The following is a 26,785-nucleotide window of genomic DNA, read 5'->3' on the forward strand; positions in this document are numbered from 1 at the left end:
AGTCTACCACTCGGTTAATATGCTCTCTGCCCTTCTGTTTCACACTAATTTTAGGGTTTTCAGGTGTCAATCTCTTGAAATCAATCGTTTTGATTTTTCTCCCTTTAACCATGTAACAATGCCTTAGAAAAAATTTGAAGATTGTTAGCATTATTGTTTAAAGTATATATTAAACCTGGAATTACAGAAACAGGAGTCAGACCAAAAACTCAGCAACCCCTTGTAAAAACTAAGGCACCAGGCAGTGACCTCCAGGGATGGAGCCTGAAACAGAAAACTCTAACTCTGTAATCTAATTCTGAACAATTCTGACCCGAAATTAGTCGTAACTAAGTATCTACCTCGTTCAGAATTTAAAAGGATAGCCTGTCTTTATGACTCTCTCAGATGGGGTACTCCTTTCTTGGAGAAAACATTAAAAGTCATTTTGCCCCCCAAAACAATAGACACCCAGCTTAACAAAGTATCTTGTTTAAGAAAACAAACAGAAACGAGTGCCACGTACATCCCTACGTATCCCTATGCTTCCTGAGCTCCGGAATGGCACACAGTTCAGTCCAGGCAAATTAAAACTGAAGACTGAGTTTTTATATTTTCAGCTACCCTGAAAATAATCCAACTCCCTAGAGTTAAATAATTGCCAAACACAGAGTATCTTTTTTTAAAAATTAACTGGGATTATTTACATAAATGGCTCGATTCTTACCTCGCTTGGAATCACTCATTGAAAATGAATTTAAAGAAGAGCAGAAATCTTCTAAGGATGAAGTCAAAGGCGGATACAGCTCGGAGAAGGTTGGTGGAGGAGCATACCTTGCACCAATCGGCAAGGTGCCCAGCAGAGATGCTGAGAAGGGTATGCTGGGGGGGACACTGGCGGCCGGGAGGGCTCCTCTGACTAACGCTGATGGCTAGAAAAGAAAAAAGATTCTATTAAAATCCAGGAAACTCAGTTACAAGTAGGCCGAACTGCTTTGAACATCAGCATATAGGCACAAACTCTTACGCTGGGTAATTACGTAACAAAGTTGAAATCAAAATCAAGCCTCCATAGAAGAATCTAGGCTACAGAGCTTAGTTCTCTGCAAGCCCACCTTTCAAAAAGGATCAAGGTGTGACGGTCAGTACTATTTCAAGCCAAATGTTACATTCACGTTTCATTTCCCTCTGATTCCTTCCCTTCACCCTACCCTGAGACTCGTAAGAACTGGCTCTATTCCAGAGGAGTAGTGTGGGGGCTGGGGGAGAAGGAAGGTGCTCAAGAGAAGGGAGCTGCAGAAGCCAGACACCCTGGACCATCCTTCTTGGGGATGTGAAATGCACAATCTCACAAAGACAAATGGAACGCTGCCTCTCTCCTCCCCGCTCACTGTGACAATTTACTGACAGCTCCCCCGCCTTGTAAGTACTGAGGAAAGTTACATACTATCTATTTAATTGTTAACCTTTCCAAGATACTTCCTACCATGATGGCCACTGTACAGACCAGGCAACTGGGGTGAAGTAAGTTGCCAAAGACCACAGAGGTGGGAAGATTCAAACCCCGGGGTGCCTGCTTTTTACACTGTACCTCCCCTCTCTCTTTCAGCCACACTGAAACCAGCCCTGAATTGCTCCCACTCTTCCTCCTCCTCCTACTATTGTTGCTGCTGCTATTTCAAGATACTTTATGGCAGGGTCAGTAAACCTTTTCTGCGAAGGGCTAGATGGTAAATATTTTAGGCTTTGCCAACCACAGTCTCTGTTTCAACTATTGGATCGTGTTGCTGCAATAAAAAGGCAGCCCACAGACAATACATAAGTGGATGGTCATGCCTGTGTTCCAACAAAACTTTACTGATGACGCTGAAATATGAATTTCATATCACGTTTTTTTTTTTTTTTTAAGATTTTACTTATTTATTTGACAGAGAGAGAGACACCAAGAGAGGGAACACAAGCAGGGGGAGTGGGAGAGGAAGAAGCAGGCTTCCCGCAGAGCAGGGAGCCCGATGCGGGGCTCGATCCCAGGACCCTAGGATCATGACCTGAGCTGAAGACAGACGCTTAACCGACTGAGCCACCCAGGCGTCCCATGAATTTCATATCATTTTCATGTGTCACTAGATACTGTTCTTTTTTTTTTCCTTCCAACTATTTAAAAATCTAAGACCCCCATTCTTATGTTGTAGGCCATACAAAAACAAGCCTCAGTCCCGATCTAGCCTGACCTTGGCTTTACAGTTACCCTGAGGTATTATCCCTTAAACTCTTAATCCAAAAGACGTATTTTTCTTTAAATATCAAATGGCTATTCTTTTTCAGAATTTTATTTATTTTTTTAAGGATTTTATTTAGTTAGTTAGTTATTTGAGAGAGAGAGAGAGAGAAAGAGAGCATGTGCACACAAGCGACCAGGGCTCCATCCCAGGACCCAGAGATCATGACCCTGAGCTGAAGGCAGATGCTTAACTGACTGAGTCACCCAGGTGCCCCTCTTTTTCAGAATTTTTAACACATCCTTTCCATGCTATGTGATTCCAACAGGTGTTGAGGAAAACTGGGTCATTACTAGATTAGCATTCCTATTTTATTTAAAAAATAACCACGTGAGCCTGGTACCACCAGAGAAGGACAAAAGTAATTTTTAAGGTAAGAGACCTAAAGTTTAGCCTACAGGTAATGCTGAAAATACAGTTACATGGCAATTTTTAAAAAATTAAGCCTGGGGTGCCTGGGGCACCTGGGTGGCTCAGTTGGTTAAGCAACTGCCTTCGGCTCAGGTCATGATCCTGGAGTCCCTGGATCGAGTCCCGCATTGGGCTCCCTGCTCGGCGGGGAGCCTGCTTCTCCCTCTGACCTTCCCCCCTCTCATGCTCTCTCTGTCTCATTCTCTCTCTCAAATAAATAAAATCTTTAAAAAAAAAAAATTAAGCCTGGGCGCCTGAGTGGCTCAGCTGGTTAAGCATCCAACTCCTGATTTCGGCTCAGGTCATGATCTCAGGGTTGCGGGACTGAGCCCTGCATTGGTGCTGAGCATGGAGCCTGCTTCAGATTCTCTCTCCCTCTCCCTCTGCCCTTCCCCCACCCAACCTTGCTCACGCTCTCTCTATAAAAATAATAAGAGATAAATAAAAATTAACCCTGGCTTCAAAAGAGAGGAGTAATGCTGAAATTTACCATAACAGTTTCATTGGCTTCAGGGGCCGAATCAAGAAGGTCATCTATTTCATCTCCAAGGACCATATCTCCATCATCCAAAAATGCTTCCGGCATAGTGAAGGGGGTCTTCCCTCCGTTTGCCAACACTGTTGATGGCAAAGAGCTCTCTTCCACTTGCAGTGGCAAAATAGAAGTTAAGGGCATAATGGGAACAGAGGCCAGCTCACTTCCAACTTGGTGAGAGAAGCTGGATGTAGGCACAGAGACAACGGGAACGGCTTCCTGCCTCGGAGTTAATAAATCTGTAACACGGATAGAAACGTACTCACTCCTCCTCAGTGTACTCACAGAAGACTAGCATCAAGAGCCCATAACAGAGAAAATGAAGAGCTAGGTGAAAACAGGGAAGCGATTATAAAAGTAAATGGAGAGACGACAGTAAAAGCAATTCAAATGAGAGGGGGAAAATAATTCTAAAAGTCATTTGTTTTACCCAGGAATAGACATATTCACTTGTGAAAACAAGCATCTTTCTCACAGTGCCCAGGCCCCTTTCTGGCCAGAGCTGTGAGATGCTGGTTGGGCCCCAGGAGGTATTCAATGACCACCTACCGACATCCAGTATTATCAATCCCTTGCCAGCACATCCAGAAGCACAAAGGTAGTTTTCGAAATTATTCTTGCTTTAATACTAACAACCACACGGTAATCTTATTTGACGACACTACGAGACATACAATATCTAAAGCTGGTACTTTCTAGATGAAGAGGACAAGGGAAAACATACCTGGCTCGATATCTTCCACAGAACAGTTCAAAGCCTAGAAATTAAACCAAATAATGGATCATAGTATTGTCAGGATTCTACGCTACAAGCCATCTGTCAAATCTCATTCTAAGAGAGCAATGCCAAGTTCTCACAGAAAGCTGACTTCCTTCCAGTTAAGATCCAAGAAACAAATGGAATATTCGGTGCCATGTGGCTAAGCAGGGCTAGTCTATCAGCACCACCACTGGCTTTTTTTTTTTTTTTTAAGATTTTATTTATTTATTTGACAGAGACAGAGATAGCGAGAGCAGGAACACAAGCAGCGGGAGTGGGAGAGGGAGAAGCAGGCTTCCCGCTGAGCAGGGAGCCCAATGCGGGGCTCGATCCCAGGACCCTAGGATCACGACCTGAGCCGAAGGCAGACGCTTAACGACTGAGCCACCCAGGTGCCCTCCACCACCGCTGGCTTCTGGTAGACACTATTTCACAACGGATACTCAGGAGCATCCCCGTTCCAGAGGGACGAGTCTAGCCACTACTCACTCCCCAACTCACGATGGCATCCTAACAGCTCCAAGAAGACTTACCTTTAAAAAACAACTCGTTAACTGTGTTTAACCCAATGACTCCCAAAATTAGTATGCGGCTCTGAGCCACTTTTTCTAATAAAACCTAACATCTACGAACATCCTGGAAAATGCTCCCCTGGACTTCAGGAAATGCTGGGTAAAAGATATTACTTGAGTTGTTTGCTTCTTTTTATAGGACAGGAAGCTCTGGCCAATTATGTGTCTGAGGAACAAAAAGCTCCCAAAAATAGACGCAAACCAAAAATATTAAAAGCAGAACTGCCAATGCTTCTGTTTTTTTTTTTTAACAAAAAGCTATGAGTCTTACAGAAGTAATCACTTTACCTTGGTAGCCCCATCCCCAGGAACTGCTTTTAATGAGAGCTGAAAGAAAATAAAGACGCTAATTTAAAAAAATTAAGTTAAAAATAGAACTGACTCCAAGTTACAAAACAAAACGAAAATACCTCCTGCAGAGAACTCTGGCTTACCTCGGCCCTGACATACGCTTTTCTTATTTTAAATCCCAATTTCTGTGCTAGTTCTTGAGTCAGTTTTATTACATGTTCATCCTGGGGGGGGGGGGAGGAGAGAAGAACAATGAAAATATGATTAATGGAGGCTTGTATTTACTAACTGTGAAGACAAATAGGCAAAACAGCTATAACTCCCCTTCTGTCCAGACACTTGCTTTATGATCACTTCTAACTCAAGCATGCAGACAGCTGGCTGGAAAATGTTAACTCTTTCCATGCCATTTCTCCACCTGGAAGCAAGGAAATGGTTACGATGTAAGCCAACAAACTGAAGTATGAGGTCCATACCTGAGGCACGGCCAAGGAGCACTTCGCTACAGAGTCATAAGCCTCTCTGTATCTTCCTAAATCACTGAGAGCCTTCGATTTCCGATACAGAGCTTTGCAGTTACTGGCATTTAAACTGAGGACAGCATCACACTCTTCTAAAACTTTATCGTGGAAACCCTGAGATGTAAAACCAAAGAAAGTTAGCCGCAATTCATTTCTTGCACTGATGTCTTCTTGCAAATGCAAACAAACGAAGACCCGGACTATCACCCCCACCCCCTTTTAAACTCTTACGTTCGCGGTATTATTTTTCTAAAACTTATCTTCAAAAAAAAATTTAATTTAAAAAAAATTATCTTCATTATGAAATTTCAAATCCACAAAAGTACATAGAGTATCAGTCCCCATGTACCCATCATGCAGGTCAGATAAACGTTAACATCTGGCCATAAAGGCCCCAGATCTTCAAGAAATAAAACTTTTCAGACTCGGCTGATGCCCCAGGCATCACTCTCCTGTCCTACTCTCTCCACTAGTTACTCTTTGTTGAAACTCATTAAAATGTCAACTGGAGAGGCACCTAGTGGCTCAGCTGGTTGGGCATCGGGCTCTTGGTTTTGGCTCAGGTTATATCTCAGAGTCATGAGATCCAGCCAAACATCAGGCTCCAAGCTCACCAGGGAGTCTGCTGGAGATTCTCTCTCTCCCTCTCCCTCTACTCCCCTGCCCTGTGTGCGCACACAGATGCGTTCTCTTTCTCTTTCCCTCTCTCTCTCAAATAAATAATCTTAAAAAAAAAAAAAAAAATGTCAACTGGAAATATAACTCCCAAACAGCTAGCCAATGAAGAATCCACTATAGAAAACAAATCTGTGAACACCTGGGTCTTCCTGCACTTACTTCTCTTATAAGCAGACACAGCCCAGAAGCCAGACTCACATGGCAACTCTAAGGACCATCCAAGAAACAAAGTATTTCTAAAATCCCGAAACATTTATCCAAAGCTGATTTTTCAAAGCCTCAGGCCACTCTAAAAGCGTCAATATGTCTTTCTTAAAAACGGAAATTAGAAAACTGACTTTTAATGTACTATGTTATTGAAAATGTTTTTTTCTCTCTAGAAACACTGTTTTAAAAAATCACAACTCGGGGGCACCTGGGTGGCTCAGTTGCTTAAGCGACTGCCTTCGGCTCAGGTCATGATCCTGGAGTCCCAGGATTGAGCCCCACATCGGGCTCCCTGCTCAGCAGGGAGTCTGCTTCTCCTTCTGACCCTTCCCCCTCTCATGCTCTCTCTCATTCTCTCCCTCAAATAAATAAATAAAATCTTAAAAAAAAAAAAATCACAACTCGGGCGCCTGGGTGGCTCAGTCGTTAAGCGTCTGCCTTCGACTCAGGTCATGATCCTGGAGTCTCGGGATCGAGTCCCGCGTCGGGCTCCCTGCTCTGCGGGAAGCCTGCTTCTCCCTCTGCCACTCCCCCTGCTTGTATTCCCTCTCTTGCTGTGTCTCTCTCTGTCAAATAAATAAATAAAATCTTTTTAAAATAAATAAATAAATAAATAAAAATAAAAAATCACAGCTCACCATATTAGAATAGCAAGCAATACGATTTATATGCAGTTTTTCAATTATTTCTTTAGGGATGACAATTTCTTCAGACTTTGCATAACCAGCGATATTCAAAGCTTCCGTGTACTGGCTTATCGAGTTGTTCCAATCACGTTCCCGATAAACATCATTGCCTTCATTAAAAAGATTTCTCACAAGAGCACGTAAATATACCTTAAAAAAAGAAAGTTACCACTTGAAGCCCTTTACGGAACAAGTCAGGGTATGAGGAAATTTTAATTTGTGTATGGAAAACTTCCCGAGTCTTCTACGTGACATAGCAATAAACACAACTCTAAGAAACTGGGAACCCAGACCATGCCACTGCCATCTCAGCAAGGGCTTTATCTTGCTCGCTTTTTAAAGAGAAAATTCAATTTCTCATGAAGAGAAATGCAGCAAAATATTTGTTCACATCCCCAACTCCGCGCCTGAGGCATTCCTACAAGGAGAAACTCTAGGTCACAAAGAATGAGCATTGTAAGGCTTCTGACTAGTATTTCTAAACTGCCTTCCAAAAGGGCAATAACGATGAACATGTCTAGCGGTTTCCTTCACGGCACCCCCACCAATACGGGGTAGTATGTGTGCACCTGCGTATGCGTACACATAAAACCCCTACTAATTTCTAGGTGAAAAACTGTCCCCATTTTTATCTGCATGTCTGATTACCAACAATTTCCCACATTTGGTGGTGGTTGTTGTTTCTATCTTTTTTGTTTGTTTGTTTCAGAGGTAGAATTTAGTGATTCACCAGTTGCAAATAATGTCCCACATTTTTATGGACCATTTTATTTCCTCTTTTGTAAACGTTTGCTCAAGTCAATTACTGATTTGGGAGTGGGGATGTTAAACCTTTTTCTCACCGAGGAAGTATAGTATACACATTCTTTCAGTACCTATAAAAGTTCTGAAGTTTCGGTACATGTAAAAGTTCCTTCATGATTTCTATCATTGCTTTAACGTTGTAAAAGTCAAGATCAGATAAATAGTACAAAAACAGATATTCAAGTCTTCAGTCTCATTTTATGAAATTCATGTCTAAGCAGACAAAAGTAATAAAGAACACTGAACAGATCAACCTTTAACAAGGGAGGCGACTTGTGACCTGACACTTAACCTCTCGGGAACCCAGTTCCACATGTAAATGTCAGGACTATAAAATGAATTGTAAAATGAACAGTTGTTCCAGGTGCTTTCTAGCCATAATACTCTCTGATTCTACATCTGTTTGGAGAGATGGAGGGAAGGGAGAAGGAGGAAGACAGAGAAGGAAACAGAGAAGAGGGAGACAGAGAGGCAGAGAGAAAGAAGGACTACTTAGAAGGATCAAAACCCACAGAGACAAGAAGCCACAGGTGAACTAACAGTCTGCACCGATGAGGGCCTTTAGTCTAAGACCCAGGGAACCAGGCTTTCACTGTGTTTCTCACTAGTTTTATCTCTAACTGTTCCCTCTTAGGATCGAGGCACCCTTTACTACTGTTAGATCATCTCTTCTCCTAAATAAGAGAGTGTGTGAACTCTCCTTTGAAACATAATCTGTCTCACTTGTTTTCAATGAAATAAGAGGTAGGCTAACAGTAATTTTCAAAGGTCTCAGAGGAAAAATTAGCGCAAACTACACTCATGGAGGAAAGACAATATAGGACAACTGTCAACATGTGCCAACAATAATGTTGTCCTCTATGTGTATGAGATTGGCAAACTCTTTCTCTAAGTGCCCAGAGAGCAAGTATTTCAGGCTTTGTGGGCCATATGGTCTCTGTCTCAGCTACCATATGTCACACAAGCAGCCACAGATAGGTGTGGCTGTGTTCCAATAAAACTTTATTTATAGCAACAGACAAAGGGCCACATTCGACCCACAAAGCCATCGTTGGCCAACCCCCACTAGACATGATAGTTCTCAGGCTACTTGCAGAGCTTTTAGGCAGGTGTTCCCCATCATTACCGCATACTGTTCCTGTGTTCCTGGGTACGACAGTGGTGACCTAAGGAGAAGAAACCAAGTAATTGTAATTATCAGGCTCTCATGAGGATTGGTTCATCCAGAAGTCATTGTAAAACTGAGCTTCTGTTAGCTTGCCACAGGTTCAAAGCATGTCTGAAAGACCTACCTCTCTTTACTACCATTACTCACATATAACTGTAGGCATGGGAAAAAGAACCTGTAACTCTTCCTTTATATTCTCTTGAGTAAGTATAACACTTTTCTTCTCCAACCTACTTCTACTAAAAGAAGGCGTAATTCCTCAAATACCAAAAAAGTTGTAAAATAGCAGAGAACCACTAATACTTTGGGATTCTGTAGTACAGAGAAGTTGGTCTCCTTCCTGGGAAGAGCAGAGGCCCTTGGGCCTGGACTAGTCCGCCCAAGCACCGGGCTGTATTGTCCCCGCCAGGCTCAAGAAGGCTAGTTAGAGCCCAAGCTTCTCAACAGAAATGTTTGATTACAAAAGCCCTGCGTGCAAGTTCATTCTCAGTCACTTTTCAGTCATCAGAAGTGTTCCGATGTGATTAGGTTCCAATTCCTCTCAGTCTAACACTTTCAGAGACACTAAAGGATTTTAGCTCTAAAAATCAGTGACAGTAAGATATACTTCAGAACGCACAAGAAATCAAAAGTACAAGAGCAAAAATTATTGCTGAATAAAAGTATCTAACTTCGGACCTGAATTAAGAGGACTGACAAACCGGACTTAAGATTTCTTAATCCAATATAAAAAAGTACAGTTGACCTCTTGAACAACACAGGCTTGAACTGAGCAGGTCCACTTATAACTTTATCTTTTTCGATAAATATAATACAGTACTGTAAACGTATTTTCTTTTCCTTATGACTTTCTTGCCACTTTTTTCTCCAGCTTACTTTATCTTAATACAATAAATAATACACATAACAACGCGTTCATCGACTGTTTATGCTATTGGTCAGGCTTCCGGTCAACAGTAGGCTATTTGTAGTTACATTTTTGGGAATCAAAAGTTATATGTGGACTTTAAATTGGGGGGGGTCTGCGCCCCCCACCCCGCGTTGCTCAAGGGTCAGCTGGACTATGTGACATGAACGCAGGTACGAGTCAGGCCCTTACTGTATAAACTGCAGTCCTTCCTTAATGTTCTGCTGCCTTTTTCTTCTCTCCTCGGACACACTGGACATGTTACCCCACACATCCACTTTCTAAATGATCGATCTGGAAAGAAACAAGGCACAGAGTTACATAATGCACAGGGCTCCTGGACCCCGATTATAACACCCGTAATTTGCGATCCTGCCACAGTTACTTGTGGCCACGTCCCTCTCTGCTGACTTGACTCTGGGGTCCCTGACACCGAGAATCCTGGCTTATCCGCACAGTCCCTGTTGCCCAGCACACAGAAGTATCAGGTTCTCACTCTCCTTTAAGGCTCAACAGCCATGCTGATTCTGTATGCTCCTCCTAGAGAATCTCCATGAAAAAGTCATTTTCCTCCACCCCTCTTCTCACCCCATCCCTTCAGCTCCAGGTTTTGCTTCTTCCCTTTCTATCCGCATGCACGCATAAACTCCTACTAAAACAGTCCTGGCCTTGTTTTGCTTCTGGAAGCTCTCCAGAAGTGAAAAGGTTTCACATCCGCTTGCCTCAGAGGGAGTCTGACTTCCTGGTAAGCAGAGTGGAAACCTTATACAGAAGTTTGTTACACAAACTTCTGAAATAATCCTTGTTGATACAACTGATAAAATAAAAAGCCTGAATGAAGTCATTCAGTTGGAATTTTCTCGAAAGTAAGGGTTTACCTTCAACTTAACACTGGCAAATGTCAACACCAGTCAAAGCTATTGGTGTCGGCCCCCCCATCACTGTTCATTAAGCAATTCCCAGCAAGTTAAAGGAGAACCACAGGGAAGAGACCTGTGATAAAACACCATCTCCCAGGGTCTAGAACTAGGGTTTCTTGACCTCAGCAGTTTGGGCCAGACAGTCCTTTATTATGGGGACCTCCCTGTGCTCGGTAGGGTTCTAGCAGCGCCCCTGGCCTCTACCCACTAGATGCCCGTAGCGCCCCTCCCCCCAGTATGATAACCAAAAATACCTCCAGGCTTTGTTAAATGTCCCCTGGCAGGGGTGAGGAGGGGGCATGGTTATCCTGTGATGAATACTGGGATCTAAGCCTAAGAGGACAGGTTCTCACACAAACCGCCCACTTGAACCCACGTGATGGACGGGGAACTTGCACCCAGGCTTCCTAGCTGAAATGTTTTAGTTTCATTATTGCTTGACATTGGTAGTTTTATTTTTAAATCTACCGGTTTCAAAGTGTAGGGGTGGAGGGGCGCCTGGGTGGCTCAGTCGGTTGAGCGGCTGCCTTCGGCTCAGGTCATGATCCCAAGGTCCTGGGATCGAGCCCCACATCGGGCTCCCCGCTCGGCGGGAAGCCTGCTTCTCTCTCTCCCACTCCCCCTACTTGTGTTCCCTCTCTCCTGTCTCTCTCTCTGTCAGATAAATAAAATCTTTAAAAAAAAAAAAAGTGTAGGGGTGGGGACAAGCGTTGGAATGCCCCAAAGGTGGGTAACTGGTGATCATCTTTTTTCATCTTTTAAATACTGTCATTTCTAAATATTTTTATCTTCTGCTTAAGCTGTTACCTTACTGAAGTCTTTATCTGTGAAAGATCTATCTGGGATTGGCTTTAAAATATTCCAGCGGGGCACGTGGGCAGCCCAGTCAGTTAAGCATCTGACTCTTGATCTCAGCTCTGGTCCTGATCTCACGGTTGTGACTTCAAGCCCCACACTGGGCGTGGAGTCTACTTAAAAAAAATCAAATCGGGGCGCCTGAGTGGCTCAGTTGGTGAAGCGTCTGCCTTCGGCTCAGGTCATGATCCCTGGGTCCTGGGATCCAGCCCCACATCGGGCTCCTTGCTCCGCGGGAGGCCTGCTTCTCCCTCTCCCACTCCCCCTGCTTGTGTTCCCTCTCTCAGTGTCTTTCTCTGTCAAATAAATAAATAAATAAAATCTTAAAAAAAAAATCAAATCAAATATTCCAACAACCAAAAAAAAAAAAAAAAAAAGGAGTGGGGTGGCGACGAAACAGCAAAATGTGGCCAACCAGTGACAAACACACAGATTCTTTCTACTCTGTCAATATTTGAAACTGCCCCAAAATAAAATGTTTCCAAAGCCCATGACACGGAAGGAAAATGGCATTATTTCTGCAGTTTGTTTTTCAGGTAATCTACCTTAAAGGGGGATGAGCGGGTGGAAATGAAACAAGACTGACAAAAATATGGACACCTGTCCCTACTGGCAATGGGAGTTATGTGTCGGGCCTTCTACGCTTCCACCATCTGAGCCACCCAGGCGCCCCTTTAAGTATTTTTTAAAAAGTCTACGTAGCCTCTGAACCCTTCCTTGGAAAGATGACTTAAGGGACCACCAAGCCTTTTTTCTCTTTTATTTAAAGTGGGGCCAATTCTGGGACACCTTGGTGGCTCAGTCAGTTAAGTGTCTGCCTTCAGCTCAGGTCACGATCTCAGAGTCCTGGGATCAAGCCCCACATCGAGCTCCCTCTCCCTCTGCCTCTGTGCTCTCTTTCTCTCTCAAATAAATAAAATCTTTAAAAAAATAATAAAATAATAAAGTGGGGCCAATTTAGAGCAAGAGCTTACCGCTCAAAGGCACCCAGAACAGCACTCGGTTGTGGGGGGAGGGGGTTCACAGCAGTCAGGCCTGAAAGTCAGTGACAAAAGAAAAGGCCACCCAAAGCAAGAACTCTTCCCCATCTTCAAAGAACAGGACACCTTCCCCCCAACCTCTGTACAGGGAAGGTGGGAGAATTAGGCTGAGGTCCCTGTTAGCTAAGAAGGGACTCGGGGATCATGATAATCCACTGAGTTAATAGCCTTGAGCTGTTTCCCCAGAAAGTGCCAGAAAACCTTGAACCTCGACCTCTTAAGGACAAAGGGCTGGTGGCAAAGAGCTGACAACTCAAGTAGGTGATTAAGTGGAAATAAGACACAGGCTCTTTTAATAGCATGAAACACAGGCCTCCTTTACATGGTTCAAGATTTGAGAACATAATACCAAATGATGGTCAAAAATAGTAGGATAGGGAATTTCATGTTCTTGTAGATTTCTTCCCCCAAAATTGCATTATGAAAAACTGTACACGGGCGCCTGGGTGGCTCAGTTGGTGAAGCAATTGCCTTCGGCTCAGGTCATGATCCTGGAGTCCCTGGATGAGTCCCGCATGGGGCTCCCTGCTCGGCAGGGAGTCTACTTCTCCCTCTGACCCTACCCCCTCTCATGGGCGCTCTCTCTCTCATTCTCTCTCTCTCAAATAAATAAAATCTTTAAAAAAAAAAAAAAAGAAAGAAAAACTGTACACACAGTAAAGTTAAAAATCTTTCTCAATGAACATCACATACCTATGTTCTATATTTAATATTTTGCCGTTTATCACATCTGCCCATCTTTGTCCATCCGCCCATCCCTCTGTCCATCCATCAACCCACCTTATTATTTTGATAAACTGCAAAGTAAGTGGCAGACATCAATTATAATTCATCAGTTAGCACGTCAGCATGTATATCATTGCTCTAGATTTCAATATTTGTTTACAGTTTTTTTAAGGTAAAACGCAGAAACTTTTTTCCCTTGTAAAATGCACAAATTTCAAGGCAAGTTTTGACAAAGGAGACAGTCCTGTAACCCAGCCCCAGCCCCCCACTTTGGCTAAATACCATTACTGTCACTCTAGGAAGTTCCCTCAGGCCTCCTCCCCAGCCAATCCCTGCCCCACCCCTACCCCTGGCAATCTCTGTCCTGATTTTCTTCCATCACAGCTGAGTTTCACCTGAGAAATACACCCCCCTCCCATTTTGAAAGAAAGAAAAGATAAATGCTTTATCCATCATCTTATTTTTGGATCCAGTTAAAACCTGGCCTCAATTTTAAAGTGAGGAAGGATCTGATAAAGTTAATCCAACAGCCACTTTTCTTATTCAAACTCAGCAGCACATGACAGGTGTATATACTGCCTCCTTGAGACTGGGGTTTCAACTCCAGCTGGCCTCCAAACAGGAGAGCGCTGTGGCTTCGCTGGAGCCCCTTCTCTCCCCCAGTCACACACCCCCCCCTTTCCCTGGACCTCCTGCACCACTCAGGGCTCGAGGCCCTCTGCCTGTCTGTAGTTCTACTAAAGGTCTCAGAGGCATCACAAACTGTTGAAAAAGTAAGATTTTTAATACTAGGACACTGAAAAGGAATGTCTCCTCTCCTGTCACTCGGCCACCCATATGCCCTTTCTGAGGGCAATCACCCACCATTAGGGTCTCTTCTGTGTCCTGACAAAGAAAGTCTGTGAAACAAGAGAGTATCTTGACTGGCGGTGGTTCCGTGAATCTACACATAGGATAAAATTGCAGAGACAGGCCGACAGACACACACAAAAGGGCACGTAAAAACCAGTAAGAGTAAGAGCCTGTACTCTGGTTCATAGTATTCTCTAATCCCAGTTTCCTGGCTTTGATACTCCACTACAATTATGTAAGATGGCACTGCTGGGGGAAAGTGGATGAAGGGTTCATGGGCCTCTAGATACCACTTTTGCAATTTCCTGTGAGTTTCTAATTATTCCAAAATAAAAAGTTCAACATACCCTGTGTGTCTGTTATTTTTTATACAAACTGGGGCTCCTGATGTGTTCTGCACTTGCTTTTGTCTCTCCGTACCTAACCTCAAAGGTCAGTCCCTACCAGGGCGCAGGAAAAGCCACCTTAACCCCTGTGTTCCGTGATACGGTTGTACTGTAACTTCTGATGCACATCTGGGTTGTTTCCAGTCTCTAAAGTTCACCAGGTACCCAGGACATCTCATATGTGTGTATCTTCGACAAGTTCTATAGGCTAAAGGGTGTATGCGTTTGGCCCCAATTTTGCCACTTCACCGACCAATCATCCAGTGCTTCACTCCTGCCAACCGGGAGGTGAGAAACGGGTGACAGTGGTGCGACAATGTGATGAGGTTTTGTCTCAGCCCTTCTATCACTAGTGAGGCTGCTCAGCTCTTGAAATTTAAGAGTCACTTGTACTTCCTTCCCCATAAACTGTGTGCTCGGATCTTCTGCCCATTTTCCTTCCAGATTGAGCTTTTCTCATTCAGGAAAGCTCTTTACATAGAGAGGAAAGTAGTCTTTTGTGGTACTGTTTTTGTTCTTCCCACTTTGATGTCAATCCTTCGACTTTCGGCCTGGTTTCTTACACTTTTTGACACAAGTTTTTATCTCTAAGTGGCTGAATTTATCAATATTTTCTTTCATGGTGCCTGGATTCGGCCACACTCACATATACCTTCGCCACTTTGAAATTATAAAATAATTCTTCATGTTTTCCCTGAATACTCTTGTTTCATTAAAAAAAAAATTTTTTTTTTTAACGTGACCCACCAATTGACTGTAAGAAGTGATGCAGGGATACGTTTATTTCCCTTCCAAACAGCTACCCATTGTACAAGAAGCATTTATAAGATGACCATCTACTTTTTTTTTTTAAGATTTTATTTGACAGAGAGAGACACAGCGAGAGAGGGAACACAAGCAGGGGGAGAGGGAGAGGGAGAAGCAGGCTTCCCACTTGAGCAGGGAGCCCGATGCAGGACTTGATCCCAGGACCCTGGGAACATGACCTGAGCCGAGGGCAGACGCTTAATGACTGAGCCACCCAGGCGCCCCGATGACCATCCACTTCTACGCTGATATGCGTAAGGCCATAACATATATGAAGTCTGGGCTGTCTGTGATATTTATTCAGCATTTCTGACTTGAATGGTCCCAATCCTAGGCCTTCCCGCCAATCCTAACCCTTTGCACAATCCTATCTTTTCAGCAATGAAACCAGCTTCTCACCACTTGCTCAAACCAGAACCCTGGCACCACCCTCTCCTTTCTCTCCCATCCCACTTCCATCAGCCCCCTGACAAATCCCCCAAGTGACACTGTAGAGTATGTGCAGGGCCCCCCAAATCTGACCACTTCCCAGGCTTCCTCCGCCACCCCCAGCCAGATCACAGATCACACCATCTCACGTGGATGTTGCAATATCCTCCTTTCCCTGCCTGGGCTCTAAGCTCCCAGTCTTCTCCACTGTCCCCTCCCCCCTCCACTTCCCACACTAAACTAAAAGGAATGCTCTTTTAAACACACAAATCAGTTGTTACAGCCCTGCTTTAAATCCCTCAGTGGCTTCCCCAGGCCCTTAGAATAAAATCCAGAGTCCTTACCATGACCTATCAGATCCAGGAGGATCCTCCCAACCTCTTTTCCCGCCGCCCTCATGCACTCACACATTCAGCTCCCATCACAGTGGCATTCTGTGGGTTTGCAGAATGAGTCAAGGGCTCCATGTCTCTGGGACATTGTGCTTGCTTGTCCCTCCACCCCAAACACACTTTCCAGAACTGCACAGAGCGAGTTCCTCTCCCCCCTGGGGTCCTGGCTTAAATATCACCTTTAGAAGCCTTCCCTTATCCCCTAAATTGTTGCGCTATTTACTCCCAGAGCTGCCTTGTCTTTCTTAGTCCTGATTGTCTCCCAATATCTGGATCCAGGTCAATACATACTTGAATGCAAGAACGAATGAAGTGGCCAAGCATAAAGAGAATGCTTCACACAAAGTTCAGAGGCCCAAGAGTTAACACCTAACATGAAAGGGCAGGCGTGGCAACGTAGGGTCCCAGGGAGGAAATGACCAGGCAGGCAGAGCTGGCTGTGGTGGGCTCCACCTTCAACCCTCAGGGGAACAAGGTGGGGAGTAAATCAACATGGTGGGGATCTAGAGACAGTGACAGAGAGAAAGACCATAAGTGACCCCTGAAGGAGCTCAATGATGGGTTTCCTTCATCGCCAACAAGGAAGAAGTACAGCAGACACACCTCTCCCTAAATGAAAGGGAACTGGAATGGGAGAGCTTCGAAACTCAACTAATATAAACTTCATTAAATTATCTACAATTTTATAAGCTGGAATATCCTCATCAACTCATCTTTCTCCCATCAGCTGATTTTAAATGTTACTCATTCTAAAGTTCTAGGTAAGGCGGAAAGGTGCCTTGGATCTTCACTATAATTCCTTATTTACTCAGTGCCTGTGCAGTGAAACTGATTATACTGGAGTCTGGTACAATGTGCAATGCTAGTAGCTGGACACTGTATTCGTATCTGTGGCATTTTAGCCTCACAAGGTAACTTTAGAAACTAGCTCCCATTAACAGAAGACACCACGGTAAGTGATACGTGATTGCCACATAGTGTATACACAGAACAATAGCTAACACTTAGCACCCTTACTGGATGCCAAGCATCGTTCTAAGCGCTGTGCATGTATTAAATCATTCAATCCTCCTAACAGTCTCAAGAGGTAGGTACCATGAGGAAACTTTTACATAGAGAAGTGACGCAAGCAATCCGGGATCACAGCTAGGGAAGTGGCAGAGCTAGATTTCAGAGCCAGACAGCCTGGCTCCAAGCAAGAATTCTTATCCACCATGCTATTCTGCACTGTAAGTGGCAGTGATGCCAGGAGGAAGGCGAGTAGTCTAAGTCAGCCCTGGGCTGCGCTCTGAAAGACAAACACAGCGCCGGCAGACAGGTGGGCATTTAACTCCAGGGGAACAGAATAAACACCTCTGCACACACACACACAGGGACATGCTCAAGGAACATCATTTAAAGAAACTTAGAGCAGAGGGTTTCCACGGGAATACAGCAGACGCACAGAGTTAGGATAACAGTCCAGGGAAAATCTGCATCTGGAAATATGTTCCACCCATAACATAATGTGTTTAGACACAAGGACTGAATACTAAACAGTCTTACAAGACAGACACAGGAAAAGAGAAAGTGGGCAGGGTATATGGCACAGTGTTTGTATTTTTCCTAAAAAGGTATTCCTATATTGCTAGTGAAAAATTACAGTTACCAGTCTGGATTAAATTCTACCTTCAGACTCAAGCCTCCTCCCTGTTAGGGCATAAACAAACAGAAAGTAGTTAAAGTAACATTACTGTCAACCCTGGCTTGCAACAGTTAGCTCACTCTGTAACACTTACAAAAATGTCTGGCTACATTGCAACCCTCAGAGACTACAAAACCCAGACAGAGAAACATCACAGATGTTCTACCACTTTCTTGAAACAATGACTCTTCTCCTGGATACTTTGTTATGAGACCGAGGATGAGCCCCCAAGCAAAAGTCACAGTAACTCAGAGGAAGGCATGAGCTTTCCAGTTCATTTTGGTGGCAGAGGGCCTGAAAATTAACATGCTCTTTACAGAACCCACACACGAATACTGGAAATACTCATCCTCAATAATTCACGATCTGATTCTGATTCTAACCTAACACAACTATTTCCAGACTCCAATACACAGCAGAGAAAATTTTTCAACAAAGAAAATTTGGTCTATTAACTTGCATTATTCTGCAAATGAGGACAAGATCCTCATTTGCAATCAGCTTAACAGTTCAGTTCAGCTCAGAGTGAGAAGCAAGAGGCAGGGGCTTCTTGAGAGCTTAGGGGACAGGAGGCCACATGCCATCAAGGAAGCAGGAAAAGATAAGCAGGCGGCACAGGCTCCCAGCCGCCCTGCCCCCATTCAGATGCTCTATTGGAGCACTGTCCAACAGAAATATAAGGCGAGCCACAAATGTAATTTCAAACGTCCAAGTTGCCACGTTCAACGAAAGTAAAAAGATACCGGCGTAAATAATGTTAACGGTTTATTTTGGTCGACCCGATTAGGTTCAAAGTATTATCATCTTAACATGTACTATTTAAACACAAAAAAATTACGAGATCTTTTGCTGTTCCCCTCCCCCCCCTTTCCATACCTAGTGTTTAAAATCAGGTATGTCTTTTTCAGCCGGAGCACATCTCAGCTGGGTCCAGCCACACACCAAGCGCTCAACAGTCCCGGGCGGCGCAGGTCTAACGTAAGCAGATCCCCGCTCTCTCGGTACCTAGCACAGGTACCTTCTTTGATCTCTAAGCACTGGGGGCGGGGGGGGGGCGGGAAAAATACCCGAGCGCTGATGAGTTCCCACCCCGGGCGCAGGCGCAAACTCCCGGGCCCCGCCGGCGCTTCCCGGCTTGACCACACCCCTGCGATGACCATCCCCGACCGTGCCTTCGCGCTAATGAGAGCTGACAGGTCTCCATTCCTCAAGGGTGGGGAAAGAAACCTAAAACCCGGCAGTCTCCGCATCCCCAATAAAGACAGGAAACCATCCGCCGCGCGTCCCAGCTGCGCGGCCCGCGCAAAAGAAATGGGGGCGGGGGGGCGGTTAACCCGAAATAAATGAGCCCCGCGCTCGGCGCGCATCCCTCCCGCCCCCAAACCCAAGACACTGGATTAGGGGACCCGGGTCACCAAACAGACACGCGATGGAAAAAATAAACTGGGGGGGGAGGGAAGGGGGGTTAAGTAAGCAGAGAGGAGGTGCCGTGCCAGCGGGAACGCATGCAGGCGTGGACGGCTGGGAGCGGCGGCCCTCGGCGCCCCGCTTCCCGCAGACGCGCCCCGGGGGGCGCCCCGCCGCCGGAGGGCAGGGAAGAGGGAGGGGAGCGCAGGGGAGAGGAGGGGGCCCCGGGGACCCCGCCCGCCTGCGTCCGCCCCGAGCTGCCGGGCCCGGTCCGCCACGCACGCGCCGACCTTCCCCCGCCGGGGGGCCGCGACCCGCCCCCACCTCAGCCGCCCCGGCCCCTCCGCGCCGCCGCCCCTCCCCCGCCCGGCGTCCGTTAACGGCCGCGCGCGAGCACGAGGCGGCGGCGGGCGCGCGCCGGGCGGGGGCGCCGGGCGGGGGAGGGGCGGCGGCGCGGGCCGGGCCGGGGGCGCGCGGGGGCCCGGCGGCGCCCACCTACCTGCGGGGACGGCCGCGCCGGCCGGCGGGCGCACCACGGCGCGCAGGGGAGCGGGCGGCGGCGGCGACGGAGGCGACGGCGACGGCGGGGGCCGGGGCGCTCGCTCGCTCGCTGCTTCCCTCCGCGACCGGCGGCGGCGGCGGCGGCGGCGGCTGCGCTGCGCCCGTGCGGCGCCCTCTGGCGGCGGGAGGCCGCGCCCGGCGCCCGGGAGACGCCGCCATTGGCTGCGCCCGCGAGTGTCGTTGCGGGGGGCGGCGGCGCCACGTCGGGCCGGGCCGCGTCGGACCGGGCGGCGGGGGCCCCGGGCGGCGCGACCCCCCTCCGCCGTGCGGGCTGCGGGCGTCTCCGGGGGCGGGCGCGCGGTGTCGGCCCCGGCGACGGGCCCGCGCGGCCCGACCGCCGACTGCTGGTTCACGCGCGGTTCAGATTTCCGGGCGCCGCGCGTGCTCCGCGCGGGCGGCGGCCCGGGAGCGGGGGGGGGGTTAGAACGGCGTCCGACCGGGAACTGACCCACTTTCGGGTTTCAGGCAGCCTCCCCGAGAGACTCTTTACTTGGCCGGCCCTCATCCGGTGCTTCCCTCTCTGCGGGGGGGAACTCGGGAGCCCCGAGCCACCATGCTGTCCCCGGTCTGGACTCCAGACGGAAGGGGCTCGGGCGCTCGGAGCAGCGCCGCGATGCAAGGCCCGCCTCGGCCTAGTTCGCTGCGCTGGCTCCGCGGGGGCCTGGCTCCCTGTCCTGCAGGTGCCAGCTCAATGCCACGTCACCCACGTACTTTCAACAGCCAGGTGCCCTTGTGGGCCCGGCCCGGCCCTGTGCTCGGGGGCTCATCAGTGGGCAAGGCAGAGTCACCAGCTGGGGTTGGAAGGGGAGCGAGGTGTGGAACAACAGGGACACAGACCATTCAGGACACCGAAGCCAGGTGACATGACCGAAATGGAGGTAGGGGATGAGTCACTAGGAGAGGCCTCAGAAGGTGACAGCCACGCACAGATGGGGAGTGTGCCCCAGGCGGAGGAAGAACAAGTGCAAAGGCCCTGACGCTGGAGCTTCCTGTCTGGGGAGCAGGAAGGGTCTATAGAGTTAGTGTGTACAAGGGGAGAAAGGGCCGAAAGAAGAGCGGGGCCATGATTTGGAACTTGGAGTTTGTTCTATGTGGCATGGGAGTCCTTCGGCAGATCTGAATTGGGAGTGCCATAAACTTACATTCTGGACAGTTCTCTTGGGCTACTGTGCAGACCCTAGGTCACAGGAGGGACAGGATGAGGAGCAGGGAGACTCGTGAGGTGGCTCTCACAGTGGTCAAGGGGATGAACATTTACAATTCAGCTGTATTGGTCTGCACGGGCTATCGTAACAAAATGCCACAGACCTGGCGACTTAAAACAAGAATTTTCTCGCAGTTATGGAGGCTGGACATACCAGAGAAAGGTGATGGTATGGTTGTCTCCGGTGAGAACTCTCACCTTGGCTTGCAGGTTTCTACCTTCTCACAATGTACTCGTTTCGCTTTTTCTCTGTGCACACACATCCCTGGTGTCCTTTTCTCGTCTTATAAGGATGACCCCTGCGATTGGTTTAGGGCTCACTCCTATTGGTTTAGGGCTCACTCTTGTGACCTCTTTTAACCTTAATTACAGTGAAGGCCTTGTGGGTTAGGGCTTCCACATTTGGATTTGAAAGGGACACAGTTCGGTCTATAACACCACGTAAGCACGGTGACAGAAACATTGAGGGAGAGCTCTAGGGGCTGTGGCTTCAGGGAAGGCCCCTCCAAGGAAGGAGGCTGCTCTCAGAGAGCCTTGCCCTGAAGCCCATTGAACACCGCTCCTGAACACGGTGTCAACCTGGTCCTTACAGCAGTCCTCACTATCTGGAACGACCTTGTTGAATCGTTTGGCTACTTACTTACAGTCTATCTCCACCTCACTAGGACAGCAGAGACCCTTCCTGTTTTGTTGTCCCTTGCAGCCCTTAGAAGAGTGACTAGCACTGCCTAAACGCTTCTTCTTTTTTTTTTTTTTTAAAGATTTTATTTATTTATTTGAGAGACAGAGAATGAGAGAGAGCACATGAGAGGGGTTAGAGTCAGAGGGAGAAGCAGACTCCCTGCCGAGCAGGGAGCCCGATGCGGGACTCGATCCAGGGACTCCAGGATCATGACCTGAGCCGAAGGCAGTCGCCCAACCAACTGAGCCACCCAGGCGCCCTGCCTAAACGCTTCTTGAATGGATGTCCGCAGGAACCTTGGAGCCAAGATCTGTAGGATGTGTAAGAGGTAACTGACTGCAGGGCTGCATGGAGAGAAAAGGAAAATTTAAGGTAGAAGATCCTGAAAGGCCAGGGTGGCCAAACCCCAGAGTGCTGGGTGGGGTACCAGGGAGATGAGATGAGCAAAGGCCAGGCCCTGAAGGGCGTCGTAAAGCCTCAGGAAGCTGTGCTATCCTGTCCGTACAAGGAAAAACTCAGCGGGGCTGTATTAGTTTCCTGTGGCTGCTATAACAGATCACCACAATCTCGATGGCTTAAAACAACACATATTTATTACCTGATAGTTCTGGAGGTCTGGAGTCTGAAATGGGTCTCGCTGAGCTAAAGTCAAGGTGTTGGCAAAGCTGGTTCCTTCAGGAGGCTCCGGGAGACCATCTGCTCTCTTGCTGTCCCCAGCTTCTAGAAGCCACCCGAATTCCGTGGCTCATGGCACCTTCCCCAGCTCCATGCATGGCTCTGAATCTGCTTCTGTTACATCTTCTCTGGCTCTCCTTTCTTCTTATAAATACCCTTGTGATTACATGGAACCCATCCGGATAATCCAGAATGCTCTCCCCCATTAGACTTCACCCTGTGACCAGTTTGAATTCTAAAGAGAAGCCATTTTTCTTACGTGTGTTCGTTTTTCCTAAGGTATGTTCTACTAGTGATTTCAGTCTTCTTTCTTACCTCGGATACTATACTCTGCATGTTGTCCCACCTGTTATTTCTCAACTGTATGAGGAGTCAGTATATAAGACTATTTCTGGTCACCTTGGCTTTCCTTTCAGCGGAGCACTAAATTAGATACCCTAGTGAAGGACTCTCATCTCCAACACTCATCTGGAGACGTGGGAGGTATTGCTCCCTGGGCCAGGGGGTCTCTGGGCAGCAGCTCCCACACCTAAGCAATGATGGCGGTGTTGGTTCTGTTTTATGTATAAGTTCTCAAAGATTCTCTGCTAAATCTGGCCTGCAGACATAACAAGAGGGGGAGTTTTTTTGGTTTTTGGTTTTTTTTTGAGTGTTTTTTTTTTTTTTAATGTATTCATATCCTAAGTTCCCTCCAAAGTGGGAAAAAATGTTCTATATAGTGATAAATACCACATTCACTCAAGCTTCTCCAAATGAATATAAGGTGGGTGCGCCTGGGTGGCTCAGTCGGTTAAACATCTGCCTTCGGCTCAGGTTGTGATCCCAGGGTCCTGGGATCAAGACCTGCGAAGGGCTCCTCGCTCAGCAGGGAGCCTGCTTCTCCCTCTCCCTCCCGCTCTGCCTACTTGTGATCCGTCTCTCTGTGTCAAATAAAATCTTAAATAAATATAAGGTGAATGTTATGGAATGAATGTGTCCCCCTGAATTCCTCTGTCAAAATTCCCAATGTGATGGTATCAGGAGGTGGGGCCTCTGGGAGGTGATTCAGTGGTGAGAGCAGAGCCTTCTGAATGGGATTGGTGCCCTCATGAAAGAGGTCCCAGAGAGATGATTTCTCTCTCCACCACGTGAAGACACAACGAGAAGGCTGCCATCTGCGTACCAGGAAGCAGGTCTCGCCAGACACCAGACCTGCTGGTGCCTTGATCTTGGACTTCCCAGCCTCCAGAACTGTGAGAAATCAATGTTGTTTAAGCCCCTCAGTCTATGATACCCTTTTAGAGCAGCCAAAGGGACTAAGACGTGAACACCTGAGCTAGAAGTAGCTGTTAGGAGGTAGTGTGATGGTGAAAGGAGAGGGACTTTGGAGTCTGGGAAACTTAGGCTAATTCCCAACTTGCTCCCTACCCATCTGGGTGAGCCCTAGGCCAGTCCCTTAACATCTCAGAGGCTTGCCTTGATCACCTTGGAATGTGGCTAACAATGAGGCATGGTGAGGATCGAAGAACACATACGTACATAAAGCACCTGGTACCCGGAGTGTGTTCAGTTGTGCTGGTGCTTACCTTTCCCTAGAGGAGTGACGAATGAACGGAGTGAGCTTTCCAGCATCATCTTTGGGGTCGGAAGGGGTACTTGCAAGGCACTCCACCCCCCAGACACTGGGGCATATTCCCTGGTCCACCGTTGCAGAAACTGTTCCCATGGGACGCGATGGAAGGGTGACATATCTCATAGGGGCACTGAAGCAGAAAAGTGCTTGAGACTCCCTTGCTTAAAAAATGGAGCCTCAATCTTGGGACCATTATCACTGTATAAGGCAGTGGACTGGCCAGAGGGACAACATCAAATAAAGAATAATGAAAATGATATGTTTGCTGACATTACATACCTGTATCAGAAAAGGAGAATTTTAGGGGCGCCTGGGTGGCTCAGTCGTTAAAGCGTCTGCCTTCAGCTCAGGTCATGATCCCAGGGTCCTGGGATCGAGCCCCGCATCGGGCTCCCTGCTCCGCGGGAAGTCTGCTTCTCCCTCTCCCACTCCTCCTGCTTGTGTTCCCTCTCTTGCTGTGTCTTTCTCTGTCAAATAAATAAATAAAATCTTTAAAAAAAAAAAAAGGAAAGGAAAATTTTATAGCACTCAGATATGAAAGACAGGCGCTAAATGTTTGCCAAGTGACCACGTGATAATTGTACAAGCCACATGCTTTGACATGTGCAGTGAATCATATGGAATTCTGTGCTAGAACCTAAATGTGCAGCATAAAACAGTTAATATCACATTCCTTCTTGAATATTCAAGTGAACTGAACAGTTCCCATGATCCTGGGCTGTTCTTCTTCCAAATGAAACTCTTTTTTTTTAAAGATTTTTTTATTTTTTATTTATTTGACAGAGAGATACACAGTGCACAAGCAGGGGGAGCAGCAGAGGGAGAGGGAGAAACAGGCTTCCCGCAGAGCAGGGAGCCTGATGTGGGGCTCGATCCCAGGACCCCGGGATCATGACCTGAGCCAAAGGCAGACACTTAACCCACTGAGCCACTCAGGCACCCCCCAAAATGAAGTTTTAATGAAATGCTGAAGTGTAAGAAAGTTACAAAAAAATATCAACTGGATTCCTTTATTTCCCGTAGGCTGGTTGCCTGGACATCAAGTTTAATGTGTACCTAACTGCAAGCAAGCTACTAAACATTAGATAAAGCAAGAGAGCACTAATTATTCAGGGGGGGGAAAAGCAGATACATAAATAATATGGAGGATAATAAGACAGACTTTGTATTTTTTTTCCAGTAATTTTTAGGTGCTCTCCTGAACGATACTCTGCACACAGACAGGAAAACAGATCTTTGCTTCTGAAGGACTTCTTTTCCTTTTGGATTTGATACTGAGTTTAATGTCGTAGTGTACCACAGTTTCCTGCTTGTATTTGGGGGAAACAACACGTTTACCAGAAAAAAGCATTCAATTCCTAGTAGTTTCTGAGAACAGAGAAGCATAAATCAGGAGTGCTCCCTTCCTGGACTCAGGAAGGGTCCCTACTTTCCCCTACTCTTTTTTTTTTTTTTTTTTGCCCCAGAGTTGGGAATACAGGATCCCTTTTCCATGTGTTCTGTCTTCCCTCAATACCTATTCCCAGCTGATTTTTCCTCCCCTGACTTTCCGATTAGGGAGTTAATCCTGCCCATTCTTTCTACTGCTTCCAGCCTCTGGAACTCAGGCCACTTGGACTGGTCGTTCTGGGATCATGGATAGAATCCAGGGAGCTTCCCGCATCTTTTCAACAAATACAAGTGCCAACTATGTTCAGGGCAGTTTGCTGGATTGCCAAATCGACCAGTCACGGTGCCTACACTCAAGATCCTTAGAATTAAAAAAGCTGTTTGAAGATCCTCCAAGATGTGGGTTTGGGAAATGGAGAGCCCGGAAGTAGCAGCAGGACCCCTGTGAGGAAGCAAAAACACAGATTAAAGGAACTTGATCTGTTGGAATGCCGGGGCCAAGATCTTGGTCTTTTAAGACGTGAGACTGTGGGATGTGTGTAAATGAGGAGAATTAACGTGACATCAGATGGTAACTCACCACCAACATTGCAGTTGAAAAGATACTTCCTGTCTCAATTCAAGGAAACCTCTGTCAGGCTCCTTTAATCCAACTAATCGACAAGAGAGTGCTGACTTTTTTTTTTTTTATCATACTCAAGGATCATAAATTTTACTCAGTCATTTATATCCCTCGGCAGGGTGCCAAGGCTTATTAAGAAATTCACAGAAACCATAAATATAAAGAGTGCACAAGTGCCCCCTTGAGTAAACACACACAAATGTTTCCAAAAATATGTCCAAAGCCATTTTTCCCTTCTGTGAGGTTGTTATGAAATGCACTTAGCACAAACTTACCTCTGCTGCTGTACATTGATTTATAGCAAAATTTAAATCACCGTATTTAAAAGACATTTGCCAAAAGGAATAAATGTGAACACATTCTAAATCTAAATCATGGTAATCGGGTTGTGCTGTAAATTTTTAAATATTAATTAAAAAAAAAAAACACTTGGGCCCACTCTGTTCCCTAATATTCAACATCCATCAACATGATTTTTAAAGCATGTGTCTTCATTAGAAGAGATATTTTGGGGGGCGCCAGGGTGTGTCAGTCGTTGAGCGTCTGCCTTCGGCTCAGGTCATGATCCCAGGGTCCTGGGATCGAGCCCCACATCGGGCTCCCTGCTCCACGGGAAGCCTGCTTCTCGCTCTCCCACTCCCCCTGCTTGTGTTCTTTCTCTTGCTATGTCTCTCTCTATCAAATAAATTAAAAAAAAAAAAGATGTTTTGGGAACGGGCGCTGCCTCAGGTGCATATTAGCACA

The 26,785-nt window shown here is 46.7% G+C and overlaps 1 protein-coding gene across 5 annotated transcripts in view; it reads right to left on the minus strand.

The window, feature by feature from the left end:
* ZC3H7A (zinc finger CCCH-type containing 7A) overlaps positions 1-19,936 on the minus strand; it is a 34,566-nt gene extending 14,630 nt beyond the window's left edge. The window contains exons 1-11 of one of the 5 annotated variants that reach the window (XM_045874989.3): positions 19,796-19,933; positions 18,766-18,926; positions 9,991-10,092; positions 8,850-8,889; positions 6,872-7,069; positions 5,304-5,462; positions 4,971-5,051; positions 4,825-4,863; positions 3,929-3,962; positions 3,160-3,443; positions 707-911 (exon numbers count right to left, since the gene is read on the minus strand). In XM_045874989.3, coding sequence (XP_045730945.1) covers positions 707-911; positions 3,160-3,443; positions 3,929-3,962; positions 4,825-4,863; positions 4,971-5,051; positions 5,304-5,462; positions 6,872-7,069; positions 8,850-8,889; positions 9,991-10,058 — 1,108 coding nt within the window. In that variant the 5' untranslated portion in view covers positions 10,059-10,092; positions 18,766-18,926; positions 19,796-19,933. Of the gene's footprint in view, positions 1-706; positions 912-3,159; positions 3,444-3,928; positions 3,963-4,824; positions 4,864-4,970; positions 5,052-5,303; positions 5,463-6,871; positions 7,070-8,817; positions 8,890-9,990; positions 10,093-18,765; positions 18,927-19,795 lie in introns of those variants that run through there. The other 4 variants (XM_064592563.1, XM_045874990.3, XM_064592564.1 and 1 more) reach the window with 4 other exon arrangements.
* Positions 19,937-26,785: the final 6,849 nt, after the last annotated feature.

Source organism: Mirounga angustirostris, unplaced genomic scaffold (genome assembly GCF_029215605.1).
Source record: "Mirounga angustirostris isolate CCGP_5_RB_7025 unplaced genomic scaffold, mMirAng1.0.hap1 SCAF_5, whole genome shotgun sequence".
NCBI classification, from domain to species: domain Eukaryota; kingdom Metazoa; phylum Chordata; class Mammalia; order Carnivora; family Phocidae; genus Mirounga; species Mirounga angustirostris.